Consider the following 17,809-nt stretch of genomic DNA (forward strand, 5'->3'; position numbering starts at 1 on the left):
TTGGAGAAGTTATGAAATTTGAGAGGTCATGGGGATAAGAGAAAATATCTAGCCCTCAATCTTATTGGTCGTGTGACCCGAAAGTCCAATTTTTGTATCAGTAACTTTTATTAACCACAAAGGTTAAGGATGTTAGCTCTTAATAGTCATTATTCTAAATTGAAAAACTATAGGTCAATAACAACAACAACAAAATCTTCATTTTAACAGCTTTGTTGAAAGAGATATCCACTCCTGGCTTTTGTAAACACTTACTTTAGAATCAATCCTGTGAATTAGTTCCAAAGCAGAAGAGTGGTAAGGCTCAGGAAATGGGAGTTAAGTGATTTGCCCAGGGTCACACAGCTAGAAGTATCTGAGGCCAGAAATGAACCCAGGACTTCCTTACTCTAGGCATGGCTCTCAATCCACTGAATCACCCAGCTGTTCCCCCATTCATTTTTCACAAATTCACCACCTACTGGCCTCATTCAAGAATTAGCTCTCCAGGACTTCATATTCCATTTTGACCAGGTTTACGACTTACGAGGCAAATATTGGAAAGACTCATGGCATTTTTCATTTTCATAAAACTTTACAGATATCAAGTAATCAACAAGGTAACCTTCCAGCTCTTCAAAAAGCAAAACAAAAACACAATGGAAGTTTGAATGGAAGTTAAGGAAGCCATTTCAGGAAAGTTTTCAACAGATATAATTTTCAGTGGTTCCCAAACTTTTTTGGCCTACAGCCCCCTTTCCAGAAAAAAACTACTTAGAGCCCCTGGAAATTAATTTTTTAAATTTTAATAGCAATTAATAGGAAAGATAAATGATTTAGAGATGGAAGAAACCACTAAGACCAAGCTTCAACAAATCCTTCCTCATTTTATGAAGGAATGAGTTGAGATACAAAGAAATTAAGGGACTTGTCCAAAATCACAAAGTGGCCTTATTTGATTCCAAAACAAGTATTCATTCCACTATGCCATAATGTCTCACAAAAGGGGCAAGTAGGAAAAAAAAAAGTAGAGAGTAACTGGAATGAAGTTACTGGGTTTCTACTTGTAATCTATAGAAATGTGCCAACAATTAATTAGAGGCAATTGAGCAAGAAGTTGGAAGCCTGCTCTAAATAAATTAAGCCTCTTTCCAAACCTTCAGCATAGCAAACAGACATAGAAACACAGCGGATTACAGAATAGTTAGCATAAGAGTTGCATCTCCTAATCAATAAAGCATGGATAACAAGGCAAATTTTGTACTGCACTCAGACTATACTATATTTTTCTCTAAATACCAAGCTACATGCATTTTTGTACAAAGGGAAAGTCAGTTTCTATCCTAGAGAAAAAGTGAAAAAAAACTAAGTTCTGCAACTTTACAAAAGGAAAAAAGTTTATACCCTTAAGGAGCTTACTATATTGGTATAAAACATTTACATGAATAAATGAATACAAAATAATGTGAAGGTGGAAAGAGAACAAACAACTGACCAGATAAGGAAAGGCTTCTAGAAGGTGGCACAGGAACTAAGTCTGGACGAAAACTACAGATTCAAAGATGGAGTTGACACAAGAAAAATAGAAGAAAGATGTCAAAAGATAGAGGAGGATGCTTAATCTGTCTCAAGAGTCTGGAGATAAAAAGAATATAACATAATGAAATGATAATGGGGCACGAAAATTTGGATTTAAGTAACAAATATGAAACTCTCCTGTAAAAGGTGATATTTGGAGGAAGTAACTTCTTGAGGGTCAAGAATGAATTAAAGAAGACAGGTTTTTCTGGCATAAAGGACTTATAAGTAATGCTCACAGAAAATAAAATGAATAGTACTGGTTTGGACATATATTTGTTAGTCTAGCATAAACAAAAGAGCACATATCCAAGATATAAGAAAAAGTAACCTGGAGCTTCCTGGTGATTACAAAAAGATCTCAGAATTTTAATGTACTACAAGAACCAACAAGAGTCAAATTGCTATAATCAGTGAAATAAATCAATAGGCAATTATTGAACACCTATCATGAGTTTGATATGCCTAAATTCATTTAGAAATGTTCAATGCAGTGTTGGCTCTGAATATATATGTATATATATATTCATCCACCCCAAATATCCTGAGCCTTCTGTTCTGTCATAATTCATATTAACTCCCTTTCCTCCTCCTACCGTCCATCCCCAATTCTCATCCTGAGTTGCTTTCTACCTCTTCCTCTGAAAAAGTAATCAGTTCGATAAATATTATCAGCATTTTGGATGTGTGGTCCCACTCACCATTTTTGTGATTTACTAGATTAAAACCTCCTTCATTGGCCACTCCTCCTCTCTATATGCTATCTTCCTATACTCAGTTACATACAAACTCCTAAAGAGCAAGGACTATCTCACATTATATTTGCTTCTTAATACCTAGTACCTTAGTACACTGTCCAAAGCACTATAGAAGCAAATTTAGCAAAAAGAAAGATAGTATGTGGGGGGAGTGCGGGGGGTGAAGGGGAAAGTAGGAGCATGAATCATGTAACCACGTTAAAAATGAATATTAATAAATGGTTAAAAAATAATGAGGAGTCACTCTTCTGCGTTCTCTGTATAGATTATTTTATGTAAAGAGCTTTGAAATTCAGATATTAATTACTATTGTCATCTCATCCTTATGACCTTTTTGATGAAAGCTCAAATAAAAACCCAGCCTGGAAAAGTTACTATCCCGCTACTATTCTTTTATATTTAATATGCTATGGAGAATTGCATAGGTGATTAAAATAATTGTTTAGAGTTAAACATATTTGGATATAAGACTATCCTCTGTCAGCTCACTGAAAATATCTTTGGTACAACCCTGGTAATAAAAAGGACAATAGTGAAAAAAAAAAAAGATAGTACCTGCCTTCAAGGTACATTTTAATGGGGAAATACAGAAAGAAACTGGAGGAGGGCAAGAGAAGATGAGGTTTTTGAGGCTCAGCAAAAGTCAAGAGGAAGGCTATGGGAAGAATGAAAGTAGGCCAGTCTTGGCCCCTGTACAAAAATGGAGGATCCAGGATGAACCCTCCAGTCCCATGGAATAGAGGAAACAGCCTTGCAGAGAGAAGAGGGTCAGGAAGAATCCAGGGCCTGAGGGAAATTCCAGGATGAGCCAGAACTTGAGGAATCATGGTTTTAAAGCCCAAAGGAAGTCAGGCCTACTGATTTTTACTTTCCTCATTTGTAAAAAATTACAGTATTGAATTAGATGATCTCTAACATCTCTTCCCTTTCCACCACTCTAAAATACTTCTATACTCCAGAGACATACTACCCAATTTTCTACAGAATTATAACAGTCACCACCAGCATAGAGAAATTCAATATGGTCTATATTTCAATTAACACAACTATATTCTTATGCCTCTGGCTACCTTTAACAAGTGGCTATAGCCAGTGAAGGGAAAGAAGCTTAAAGATGAGAAATGGCAATTGACATAAATTTTTAATGGTCAAGTATTAACAACTTCTCTCAAATGTTTTTGAAAAGTCTAGAAAGTGAATCCAGTGGGTAGGAACTGTTTTGAATTCTATATTGAAAAAAGAACCCAAAACCTTTATTGTACTTAAAGGTTGAACATTGACAATTTTTTCAATGACCAGAACTATCATATTTTAAGGCCTTAAAAACATAATTTCACTACTAGGTAAATGACATTTAAAAGAATTCAAAAACAGAAAATTTTACTTTAAGAGACTTTTCATCTAGGACAAAAATAATTTTCCAAATCTTTGCCACAAAACAAATTAATACAACTTAGTTATGAAGCTCTGGGGGAAAAAAGGGGAGGGGGAAGATATATAAATGAAACAGCAATTGACCATTTGTTTAGTAGGGTTTCTGGACACCCTTTTGATAAGGTTACCCTGGTTCATTAACTTTAATAACCTTTCCTCTTAGACTCTGGGTTCCCAATGTTCCCTCTGAAAAGCAGGTCTCTTTGTACACATAAATTCTCACAGAGCAAAAAAACCCACATTTACCACAACAGCCTCATTGATAGCTGTGCAAAATAAAATTTGGCAGAGAGTTAGCATCCTATTGGAATCCAGCCAAAATGTCATTCCAGTCCATAAAAGCTTTGTGGCCCCAGTTGAAGCTTAAGAACAAATCTGAATGAAACAGAAATAGGACCTTTTTATATACCTGAATGAAAATTTAGTAAAAACAAAATCATTCGTAATCATTCAGGAATGCAATATCAACATGAAAGCAAACAACAAAAAATTTATCAAATGCCTTTCAAATGATTTCCCAAACCATAAAAGTATATGGAAATAAGTTGCTGATTTCTCTCACCCAAGAGTACTAACACCATTTATGAGAATAAGGGATGTAAAAAGGAAGTAGAGTGAAAAGAAAAAAAATGCAAAATGAAGATTATAGAGAATTGGCATTCTGTAAGCTTTACTAACTAACTAGCATTTATAAAATACCAGGCAGGGGGAAGTCAGTGAGCTTAGGGCTGGGATATCATGACCCAATAATAAAAAGTTCCTGTCTTCAAAGAGGTTACATTTTTCTGCGGTGGAGAGAGAGAAAAAAAAAATATGTAAAACAAAGTGAAATTCATGCTAATTTGAGGAAGAAAATAACACCAAGAACCAGGAGGATTAGAAAATTTTATTCCTGTAGGAGGTAACATATGAGTTGAACCTTATGCTAAGGCATCTAAGCTACAGAGGTGAGAAGGCTGCACTTTTCAGGATCAGAAGGCAGCCTGTACAGAGGCAAAGAAAGGAGGAGGACTGCTGAGCTTTAGGGGCAGCAAGTGGGCTAATTTGGCCAGAAAGTATAAAATAAGCCTGAAAAAGTAGGCTAGAGCCAGATTGTGAAGGGCTTTATGTGTGAACCTAAGGAATCTGTGATTTATGCTAGAAGCAATAAGGGTTAAGTTAACTAAAGGTTCTTTAGCATGGTGATGACATTTCCATGGCTTCTGTCAGATTATTCTGGCAACTAGATATGTGGACAGTGCATTAGAGAGAGAAAGCTGGAAGCCATGACTCCAATAATGTGGCCACCCTAACAATCCAAATGACAGGTAACAATAGCCAGACCTAGAAGAGTAATCATACAAGTAAAGGCAGAAGAACAGACCTGAGGTAAATTTTGAATAGAGAATGGATGAAATTTATTTTCTAATCTGTATGATTTTCTATATTATAAGGAGGCTCAAGGTTCAAACTACAACTTTGTCTTCAGATTCTGCATCCTGAAGACAATTATGCTCTCATTAGCGTAATTTAACCACATAATCTTCCACAAGTTGGCACATTTTCACTTAATTTCTGAAATTAGAGCTACTCATCTACTATAGTTCCTGTAGGCTTGCCCTGAAACTAAAATCATTCATTGATTGTGAAGAAAAGCTAGGATGGGTAACATATTGTATAATGGAGAAGGCAGTTTTACTTCTCATTTAAGCAATATTGTTAAGAGAAAAAAATTATTTACTAGATTTGGAGTCATTCTCCTGCTATTCACTTGTGTAAACTAGATCAAAACCCCAATTTCTCTGCAACTCAGTTTCTTCATTTATAAAATGAGAGCATTATGATACATTGGTTTTATGCCAATTTGGGAAACAAAGGGAAAAATTTATCTTTTACACTAAAAGTACATTAAATATAGTTTTTCATATAAGGGCTGAACTTGTGATTTCACTGAATCTAAGCCTATTTAGAAAATTTTATTAATGCAAGTCTTACACTTATAGTTTTAGAGAATTGCCTGTATAACAGAGAAGTTAAATGACCTATGAGGGTCACACAACTAAGAAGTACAGACCTTCTGGACTTCCAAGGTCACTATTCACTACACCAAATTGCTTTCCAGTATTTAGTATAGCAATTTTAATTCTTTTCAGAAGACCTTAAGAGTTAAATGAGCTTTGGGGGGAAAGGAATAGGTCATGGATTCTACCCATTTTTCAATCACTTCATTAGACCTCTCTCTTTCAGGTTATATTGAAATAAAGGATATTAGGGTAGAAATGGAATCACATTAATGGGATGACAGTCACTGATAAGATGAAAGCCAGAAACCCTGAAGATACTAGATAGATTAGCAACTGGTTGCTTCCTTGAGGCCTAAAAACACTCAAAAATCTTCCCTATTCTTAAAAATTCTCACTTAATCTCACTACATCCTAATACTACTACCCCATATTTCTTCTCCTTTCAAAACCAAACTCTTAGAAAAAAAGTTACTCATTTTTATTACCTTCACTTCCTCTATCAATCTAGCTTCTGACTGCATTATTCAACTAAAACTATTCTATCTAAAGTTAGCAACAGGTTGCTTAACTGACAAATCAAGCTTTGACCTCAAGTCAACAAACAGCTGAGTCCAGATGCTGTCTTGAAATTCTGCAAGTTGCATCTCAAAATCATCAATGTGCATACATTAGAAACCATTGAATTCCAAACTACTGTAGACTACTACATCATGATACTTAATTATTTTCATGGTCTGTTCTATGCTTCTAAATTGATTAAATCCATCATTGAACTGGTCAAGTAAAAAGTCTAAAACATGCTGGTACTTTATGTCCATTTCATTTTGTACAGAAGCACTGGCCTTCTCAAAATACTTTGTTACTCAAGGAAAATACTTATGTTTTATAGTTTCTATATCTCACTTGAAAATTTTTAGTTTACTTTCAAAAGCTTTTATGTATCCAAACATAACATCAATACTTTTGCCAAAACCTCGTAACTTTAAATTCAGTTCATTAATTTGAACAGAGAGATCTGCAAAAAACATCAGATTTTATCATCATTGAGCTGAGGAAAATTTCCCAATTCTTATCCTCAAGAAATATCTTAATTTCTTCAAAGCACTCCACAAAATGCTAAAGAACTTTGCCTCGGCTCAGCCATCTTACATTACTGTACATTGAATCAACCTCCAGTAAAAATGCAGAAAATTCTCACTTGTGAAGGTGGTGAGCAGTTATTACATTAACTATTTTTTTAACAACTGACATTAAGTCATTTTAAGTCGGTGAATCCTGCCTTGGTACATAAAGCCTCCTGATGGATAATACAACGAAAAGGCACAATCGGATGTCCAAAAGCTTCCGTAAACAATTTGACAAATCCAACTTTTTCCCCCACCATGTTTAGTGCCCCATCTGTTGTCATGGACACAACTTCAGAGATACTTAGGTCACAGGAAGTTTGTATAACAACCTTACATATTTCGCTTCCTGATGTACTTGTTGGCACTAATACTAACTTTATCAACTCTTCTCTCATTGTGAGACCATCAGAATATCGACCAATAATGGCCAACTGAGCATGTGATGTGACATCAGTAGTTTCATCAAGAAAGATCGAAAAATATGTCTCTCTTTAACTGATGTTGTATGTTTGTGTTCAGGCCCATTATTCAGACTTTTACGATATTTCTAAAGAGCGGTAACTCAGATATTCTCTTAATAATTGCATCTTTATTTTGCAAATCATGAAATAGAACTGGTACACATCTTAGTAGAGTTTCTTTAAATTCTCCCTCACTGAGTGTTTTTCCATGCTGAGCTATGGAGTGAGCAATGCTCAAACATGCAGATGCTAAATTTGTAGAGCCTTTTACAAATTTAAGGATGGAATTAGATTGGCTCTTATAAAGGTGTAGCTGCCTGGAAATATATTTCTTCCTTTCATTCTCACTTTTTTTTAAGAGCTGGGAATGATTAGTTTCAAAATGTCTATTTATATTCCACATTCTGCTTACTACCGTTTCAGCACACAGAACGTAAAATGATCTGCCATTTTTTTCTATAATGCCATACATCTTGATCATGTCTCTTGAAAAAGTCAGCTACTGCTACTACTACTTCTTTTACTTAAGCTTGGTTTTTTATTTTGGGGGGTTCTCCATCAGGGAGGCAGTGACAGAAAATAGAATTATAGATAGCCTATTAGCCCTGCAGGCAATTAGGGGTTAACTATCCTAACTGAACACAAGATGGTACATGTAACTGTCTTTTAGGAATGGGCAGGGTTAATAAGCAGAAATAGGGGTTAATAAGGATTCACAACAGTAATAGTGATGAAATGGATTCTGCATGATGCTGCAAGATGGCATTCCTTATGTAAATTAAGATGGCTGCTGCTATTTCTAATGGTGGGAAACAGCACCCATAACACACCTCTCCTACCCTCTCTCTCACTTATCTCAGTAATGATGGTCAATTAGAAATCCACAATACCCCAGAACAGTAGATGTGGTTGCTGGCAATGGCAATCACAGAGCCCCCAGAGATGAGCCTTCCACGACATCCCTGCTCCACCAGCAGAAGTGAGGTCAAAGGTCCCCTAACAGCCTGGAAGTCCTAGAACTAGACCCTCTGTGCCGGAGTTCTGTTGTTTTGGCCTACAGACCTCTTGCACAGAGTGTCTACACTACACTGCACTATAGCAAATGTTTCATCCATGGCATGTAGCCCCATACTTCTCTGTATGCAGTCACGGGTCAGTGCTGACACGTGTGTCATAGGTTTGCCATCAAGGTTCTAGGGAGACAAAGAAAGGCAGAAAGTCCTTAAAGAGCTGATAGCTAAAGGGAAAGACGATGTGGAAATGATGAGGTACAAACAAGATATGGGTACAAGGAAAGCTTCTAGAAGAAGATGGGGATTGTAGCTGAGATTAAAAGTCAGGGAAGCAAGGAGGTAGAGATGAGGAAGTGAAATCCAGGGCTAGGAGAGGGGGTGGCCAGTGAAAATGCCTCATTAGTAGATGCAGTATCTTATGAGTAATAGCAAGGACATCAGTGTCTTTGCATTAGAGTAAATGGATAAGAACAAGGTTCAAAAGGTGTTAGAAAGGAGACAGTTTACATGGCACTTGAAAAAGTAAAGAGTAGGTTTTATATTTTTATTCCAAAGGTAACAAAATGACTGGAATTTACTCAATAGGTCTTTTTTTTTTTTTTTTTAATTTTAATCGTTACTTACCATCTTGGAATCAATACTGTGTATTGGTTCCAAGAAAGAGTGGTAGGGGATAGGCAATGGGGATTAAGTGACTTACCTTGAGTCACACAGAAAGGATGAATAGGTCTTTAAATAATTAAGTCTGTTGCCCAGAAATTCCATAATTCCAAGAATCAGTTTTGAAAGGGACAAATGTGTGCTTCAGTTATTTCTTATGCTACATATAGCTACAGAAATGCATGCATACAAAGACATTAGTAATTTAGGAACCTAATTCCCATGTTCCCTCCCCAACAAAAAAAACCAAAAAACAAAAAACAAAAAAAAACCACCTTTCTTTTAAAAGGTTCAAAAACCTTTAAGCCTTTTAAAAAAAAGGTTTAAAACCATACATAATGTTTAATAAGACAGAGAAAGCCACTTTCTCTTAATTGCTAAAGAATAGCTAACTTACTGTTTCCAAAGAGAATTTTTAAAAATATCTTCTTTTGTATGACTAGGGTTTTGTCAGAACACTATCACTCTATGGTAATAGAATCAAAAGGTTTCTAATGGCACACCCTAAATTTTAATAGAAATCACACAAAGAACGACTAGATATAAAGGACATTTAAAGAGTCAACAATATACCTCTGATATATAAAAAAAAAATTATTCTTCCCTACAGTAATACTCAGAACACTGCTTTTTCTTCCTTCCTACTCACCCTACACATTACCAGACACGAATAATCTAAGCATAAAGGAACATGATGTAGAGACTATAAATAAATTTAGCATACATAGAAAGATAAACAAAATAAAACATTCTCTCCCAATTATCCTATAGAGGTTTGAATTCCCCTTGGATAGTTTACTCCAAGCACACCTCAAAAGAAATCTTAAAAAAATTTTAAAAGGAAAATTCATGCTACAATGAGCTTCTTTTTACAGATCCTCCATTCTTGGAATTTTATAAACCTGAAACTATTACTATAGGTTAAAATAACTAATAACTTTAGTATGCAGTAATATAACAAGGAAAAATTATGAGAAAAGTTTGGGAACAATTGAGAAGCTATTGTTATTTACAATTCTGAAGAATTTCAAATAAGCTGATATTGTGTAAATAGAATTAGCTCGATCCCATTAATAGTCAAAAATCTACTCAACCCAGGCATGCTAATGATGTCACTCCCACCTCCCTTAGTGGGGAGGGGAGATGAGTTACCCACACGTGACAATAAGTAACAAATCAAGAATAAGGGACTGCCCTTTGGGCAGTCCAAATCAATGTAGAAACTGCCATTTGTCCATTTGAATTAGAGGTGGACCACAGGAAGTGATGAAAGACACGTTCTCTTTAAGTAAGTTAATGAACTTCCTGTGGGGGCAGTTGTCCTCTGGAACTGGAGGAAGAAGCATCTCCTGAGACCACAGACAGCTTACACTCTGTATTGTCACGTGGGTAAGTTAGGCTGGCTTCCTTGGCCTAGCTGGGCCAATTCTAAACTCTGACTATCTAGCTGTTGGGCCTTGTGGCTTACAGCTTCATTTATTTAGCCTTCTAACCTCCCTTTTTTCTCTTTATTCCTACCCTTACCTACCTGATTGTAAATAAACTCCTCAACCCGATGCTGACTTGGGTCTGATTTAATTACGGAATCAACCTGAATTGTTGATTCCTGGCGGCCACATAATTTTAATATATAGCTATAATAACTAAATTTTATTTCTTACAATATTGATTTATTGACTTTAAAAGTTTCCAAAAGTATAAGTTGGCACTTTGTATCCATATTTGGCTTAATATGTAACATTGTTAAGAATGAATGCTACTATCAAGTATTATAGAATCCACCAAGCAAAAAAATATCACTCTTTATCAATAAAGAACAGCTATACATTCATTTCTCCTTTTATTTAATTTTTTACACACATGTAGAAATGTTTAATGTTTAAGCATATGCATATCTGAGTGCATTTGAGCAAATTAAAGTAGGAAGTTAAAAAAAAAAAAAAAGACGGCAGCTTGAGAAAGTTTTCAGTGTTTCAGAGAAAGCACTTTGTTTTTAACTGAATGTACACCTTTGAGAATGGTTAGTAGTGCGGCAAAATAGGTGAGTGTGGTCAGAGAGAGGCAAGGCCAGGGTCTCAGGCCTTGTCCTGTGCAGGCTGTGACCCCTGGGCCCGGGAGCCTCCCCTTCCCTCTCCCCTCTCCTTCCTCCCTTCACATTTCAGGCTGCTCAGCTGATGCCTGTGGCTCCGGAGGCTCAAAGCGTTGGTGAAAGTTCGTCCTGGGCTTCCTCAACTTCTCCGGAGCTTTTCTCCACAAGAAGATCTCCTGCTGCTTGAAGTACCGTCTATCTTCCTCATCCACGAGGACCAGGTTCAAAAAATATCGTACTGAGAATTTCTTGTTCACATCTCTCATTGTTGGAGTTGGGTCATATCCCGCTAGAAAGAGTCTTATAGGAATTGATTCACCTTTGACTGGTGCACCATCCATTATTTCATACTTGGCAATGGTCTCTGTTTCTGTCGTGGTACTGGGCCCTATTCCAGTGATCTCTTTCTTTATCAGTTGTAACTCCATATGCTGAATTTTTATTCTTACTAGTAAGAAATAAATTTTTCCAACAATAACATCCTTTAAGTGATACTTGGATTTATTATATTCAAACTCTATGTGTAGACAGTCTTCAATGCCCACTTCCATCTTAATGGAGTTGTTAACATCTGGGTAGGTGGCCAGCTGGTGAACAATAAGATCATACTCTTTTACCAAGTCTGACAGTCGTCTTACTATTGTCACTTTAAGAAAATACCTCAATCGGACATTGGCACCAATGTAGGATTCATATGGCTTTTCAACCTGCATAAATTCAAAGTCATAACTTCTGCTTTGTGTCAATTCTCCACGTAAGGCCAATTCTTTCACTAGGTTTACAAATTCATGAGTATTACTCTTGTCATTGAAGAGTTCAATTTGGCCTACAAATTCAATTCTAATTCCTTGGTGTTCTAGCCTCTTTCCAGGTTGCTTAAAGGCTAGGTTTACCTTTCCTGAAACAGATTCACCATCGTAGAAGAGATAATGTTTTTCTACTTTGCCATCTTCTGTCTTCATTTCTGCCATCTTCCTTGATTCCCCATCATTAAGGACAACATCAATCTCACAGATGGGACCGAAAAAACCTCCAAGAAAACTCATGGTCAGCCCTGCCGCCGCCGCCGCTGCCGCCGCCGCCGCTCAGCATGCGTGCCCCGCACGGAAACCCCGAGCCCCGGCTCCCTCCGCCCAGCGGCGTCCCCGTCATGTGACCACCGGCCACCCTCTCCCCCCCCCCCCCCGCGAGCACGTGACCCCTCCAGGGAGGGCGGGGGACCACCTTTTATTTAATTTTTAAAAAAGATTTTACTAAAAAAGATTTTGTTGCTTTTCTTCCATTCTAAAAGTTACACTAAATTCAAATTTCTACTCAAAAAATAAAAAAGGAAATAAAGTTATTACAAGAAAAAAATTAAGAAAAATGATCATCCATTTAGAATATTTTTAGCTAATAGTTGTTTACAATTTCATCTCAACAAAAGCAGAATTAGTCTCTTTAATATTCACGAAAACATAGGCAATTCTTGATTCTCAAGACTCTGTTCATTTGCTTAGTAAACTATACACTTCTAGATGCTTTAATCCAATGATTTGAAGGTATAGCTTTTATCACTGTCCAAAAGAGGAAGGCACTAGCAAACACGCATTCAGGATATAAAATACAATACGGCCTCCATATCCACTAATTTAGTTACCCATAATTAACCACAGAAGGAAAAATTGGAAAAAAAAGTGGAAATTTGGAAAGTTCAAGAAATTAAAAAATAAAACAGAGGGGGCAGCAAGGGAACTTGTTTGTCCTTCATTTCAAGGAGAAACAATAACATCATGGGACGACATCTTGATGTGTGCATGAAATGAATTTAAGTGATGGAGAGTTGAATCAAGTTGTCGGCCTCACTCTTTATTTTAATCATCAAAGTTCAGTGGAACGACAAAAATTAGGATGTCTGGGATGAAATGGATGACTGTGACACCTCTAAGATCTGATCAAAATCTAAGCAAACCAGTGTCTGTTTCAGCTGCTTTTATGGCTATTGAAACAAATCTTTGTTATCCACATATTACACCACAAATCTTCACATGCATGGGGTAGACACCCCTCTAATTCACTGATGGGTTTGTTGCCCATATTTATACAGGTAGACACTAACGGTGAGTGAGCAGTCTTGAAAAGGGCTCCACAAGCCATTAAACCAGAAGTGCTAGTCCTTCTTGAATACCCATATACCCTTAGAGAATGAGTACAGTACAGTATAATAGTGTACAATGTACTTTATTATTGCTGTATTTAATGTTGATGTCTTACTATTTATTTAATTTATTCATTAAATATTATTATATGTATGTACAAGAAAATTACATTATATATGGGGTCAGGAGGGATTCGCTTACATCTGCAGTTTTAGCAACCCATGGTAGGTCTTAAAATAAATTCCCAGAGGATACAAGAGCCCTATTGTAGATTTAAAAAGAGGATTTTAAAACTATCTCCGGGACTGCAGGGACCTAGGTTCAAAACCCGTCTTGAGAACCACTGCCTACATGACTTGAAACAAGTCACTGGACTCAGTTCCATCTCTATAAAATGGCAGGGGTAAATAAGTTGGCCTCTGAGACACTTTTCAACTATAGATCTATAGCTCTATTAGCACCTATAATGTTTTGTTTTACAAAATAAGATTAACAATGATAAATGCTTTAAAAAAAGTTACTAGGCTTAGTTTATTAAACACTTTCCTGCCTAAGATAACTAAAACACATGTGACAAAATACTCAGCCAGAAAAGTTATAACTAGATTTCCAACATTCCTTAGATCAAGTGACCAAACTTCTTTGACTTTTAATCTTCCTAACTGAGAAAAAGTTAGTAAAAATTCCTAAGTCATATGCTATTCATGAAATTATTGTAAAACTAAGTCGAACACCTTAGGTTAAATAATCTGAATATATATACATATATATGTGTGTATATATATATTTAAACTTCTTTAAAGCTTTCCCTCTAATACTCCTTTAAGGGTACATGGCAAAGAATCATGTATTACTGTTATTGACAACAATAATTTACATTTATACAATGCTTTAAATTCCATAAAATACTTTCCATACAACAATCCTATGAAGTCTGCACTCTAAACAATATTTCCACGCTCCAGATGTGAAAGCTGAGGTTCACAAATTTGTTTACAGTAAAACCTCTGGCAAATGAAGCTAAAAAGTGTCAGAGCTAGGTCTTGAACTCATTGAGGTCTACTTCTAAGTCTGATACTTATTCTACTGCACCAGGCTGCTACTATAATAAAGATGACACTGATGAGGACAAATGGTTGAATAATGTAGGGCTCTAGCATATTTTGTATAAAAATCAATTTTAACAAGATAAATGCTCCTTTTTAACTCTTTTTCATGCCATTAATAGGAGGACTTTTAGAGAGAAAACATCAGAAATCTTTCTGGTTCTGATCTTAAGCCAAATTAAATAGAGGAAGCACCAGATGCTGTCCCCAAAATAACAAAAAACTATAAAACATTTAATTCAAGACCAAAACCAAATCAAAGACAAAAATAACCACAGAAGTTTCTAAGCAAGTTATCTGATGTAAAAGTGAAATGGAAGGCTAAAGACCATTGTAAGATTTAAAGACCAAAAGAAAAGGACAACATAAAAATAGACTCACTCTAGGGTTAAAAAAAAAAATCAACATTTAAAAAAAAAGACATCTATGAATATAATCTAAGGTCTATACTTAAGACTGAACACAGCCTCAAAGTATTCTTAGAAAATATTCCATCCTTTCTCTCACCACCAAAAGGTGGACAGCAACTCAATGTGCAGTTTCCTAGACAAACAAACAAATCATCATCATGGCTTTTCCGTGAAAGGCCAGAAAAATGCAGTTTTTGGCTGGAATGCCAAAAATATGGAGACTGGGGCCACAGCCTTTGAATAAGCCATGCTAATTGAAAATATGAGATTGTAAGTGTCCAGATTGAGAATTAATGAAAAGATACCATAATTTCTTCCTGAATCTTATCCCCAGAAGTACCTTAAAAATTGCAACACAAATTAAAGGATTCATATAGCATCTCTTCTTAAATAGCTGTCTTTAACACCTTGAAAGGGATAGAGGAATTTCACAAGCATGCCAAACCAAAAATCCTTATGTAATCCCTCTACTATCCATATTAGTGGTTTCACTTGACAACTTTAAACCCTCCCAATAACAAAGTTATGTGGGTAGAACAAGATATTGTTTCATATTGTTTCTTTATCTTCAAAGAGTAATTCATACATTTAATGCTAGCTCAATGAGTTATTGATCTATATAGCTAATTCTGTTCCTTCCCCACCCCATTATTATAAGTCTATTCAACAATATTGTACTTTTAATTGTTAAACTCATTTTTAAAGGCTGTACACAACATATGGCTTTGATCCTTTCTTGTATTCTAATTTCTTTCTTTTTCCTTCTCTCCCTGATACAAGAAAAAGTCTCTTCCTATTCAATCCATACAAATCCTATTTTAAAAATTATCTGTCCTAATAAAGGATCTGAAATAGAAGAAAATAAAAAATAAGAAGACAGAAGACTATTTTAGGGTCATGTGGAAGTGGAAAAAGAATTTACCATTTCAGCATATAGATTTAGTAGATGATCCCACAACTAGATCTTTAAACTCAACTTCGATAAAATGAAGTTTATTATCTTTTCCTCAGAATTGGTTCCTTCTGACTACATTATTTCCGTTTAATGGCACTACCATTTATCTAGTTTTCCATGTTTCAAACTTTGATGCTACCTTTAACAATCTTTCTCTTTCCCATTTCATATCCTTGTTACAAATTCCTGATGGTCGATTGCGGCTCCATTACATCTCATACCAATCTCTACTTTTAATGCTCATCGACAACTCTAGAACTGCAACTCATTATTCTGGCATCCTTTCATCTATGTGAGGAATGGCTTCCCTCTTCCCTTTGCTTATTGTATCCCTAACCATCCATTAAAGTTCAATTAATGTCATTCTATATATGAAGACATTCCTAAATCTCTCCAAGCATCTCTGTACCCACCCCTTGTAAATTATCTTCTTCAGGCCTCATATAACATTTCGTTTAGAATTTCTCTACTGTTTTTACTATGAAATGTTTTTAATTATAGATCAATGATTCCTATACAGGAAGCAACAATTATTTCAAAGTAAATATATTTACTGTAAGGTGAATATCTCTTCTTGACCCCTTATAATCGAACTTCTGACCTTATTCCAAAAAAACTCCTCTCTTCAAAGTTACCAATGATCATTTATTTGATAAATCCAATAGCCTTTTTGCAGTCCTTAACCTTCTTGACCTCTCTGCAGCCCAGGGTACTGTTGATCATTTTTTTCTTCTTGATTCGCTTCTCTCTAGGGTTTTCAGAGAGCCACTCTCTTGTGGTTCACTTCCTACTCTCCTGACTGATCCTTCTCAATCTCCTTTGCTGGACATCCAGGCCACATCCTCTAAACAAAGGTTAGAGCTTCACAAGGTTCTGTCCTGGGTCCTCTTCTCTTCTCTCTCTATACTATATAGCAGTGGTTCCCAAACTTTTTTGGCCTGCTGCCCCTTTCCAGAAAAAATATTACTTAGCACCTCCTTTCACATACTATCACCACCCCCTTACAGTTATTCAATGCCCCCAAATGCACCTGTGGCCATCACCGCTCCACTGGATCACTGCAGCACCCACCGGGGGTAGTGGTGCCCACTTTGGGAATCACTGCTATATATCATCATGTTCTCATCAGTTCTCATCATTTTAATTATCATCTCTATGCTGATTACCTATGTGTCCTGCTCAAATGTCTCTGCTAACCTTGTCTCACATTTCTGTCTTTCAGACATCTCAAACTCAAAATGTTCAAAATCTGAACCTTATTTTTCTCTCTAAAACCTCTCTCTCCTTCCTAATCTTCCTATTATCATGAAAAGCAATACCATATCCCCAGTCCCACAGGCTCCCCCCTACCCCCCTGGGTGTCAACTTTGACTCCTCATTATCTGACACTCCCTTACATACAACTGTTGATAAGGATTTTTTTTAGAACAAGTTTTAAGATCAAAAGAAATGGTTTTGTTCATTTTTACTACTTCCCCTTTAAGAGAGAAGACCATAGAATTTGAGGGAGATCACTTTAAGGGAGGAGAGACAATTGGGAATTTGAGATTTCGAGCTCTGGGTCTTAGACTTGGTTTGGAGACGGTTGGTGGCAAGATTACTCTGTGACAGCTGAAGAAGATTGAAGTTACTTGATATACTTTTGTTGAGAGCTGAGAAAAAGCTGGGATAAATACAAAACTAAGAAGAAGAGTGGGTTACTGATAAGTTTTTTCCTCTCTCGGCCACAGGTGGAGCCAGAGTTTATCTGTGAAACTGACCCAGAAAGTGGAATTTTTAAAGCTGAGAGGGAGACACTGAAGCTGATTTAAACTGTGAAGATTTAAATATATATGGATAAAAAGATTTATAAATTAGAAAAGCTTATTAAGATAGAAGATAATCTTTAGCTAAAGAGAATAGAGAGTGCAGGGTGGTTGGGTTGGTTATTTAGTCAAATATTAGTGCTAGGGTATTAATAGATCTCCTATTTAGTTTCTCTTTCCTACTTTTACTCTCCCTACTCTACAAGAAAATAAATAGTGTTGTATTAATCTGCCTCCAGCAAGTTCATCCACCAACTGATCCAGCTTGGCTTTAAAGCTTTATCATTATCAAC

General features: G+C 36.1%; 2 protein-coding genes across 2 annotated transcripts in view; both read right to left on the reverse strand.

Moving 5' to 3' along the window:
- The window catches only part of MKLN1 (muskelin 1), a 240,632-nt gene that overhangs the window by 72,191 nt on the left and 150,632 nt on the right, over positions 1 to 17,809 (reverse strand). The window lies entirely within an intron of this gene.
- On the reverse strand, positions 10,640 to 12,297 carry LOC123249029 (vacuolar protein sorting-associated protein 26A-like). Its single transcript, XM_044677985.1, has one exon. The coding sequence runs from the start codon at positions 12,146 to 12,148 to the stop codon at positions 11,165 to 11,167; it is 984 nt and encodes a 327-aa protein (XP_044533920.1). The 5' UTR covers positions 12,149 to 12,297; the 3' UTR covers positions 10,640 to 11,164.

This window comes from Gracilinanus agilis, chromosome 5 (genome assembly GCF_016433145.1).
Source record: "Gracilinanus agilis isolate LMUSP501 chromosome 5, AgileGrace, whole genome shotgun sequence".
NCBI lineage: Eukaryota > Metazoa > Chordata > Mammalia > Didelphimorphia > Didelphidae > Gracilinanus > Gracilinanus agilis.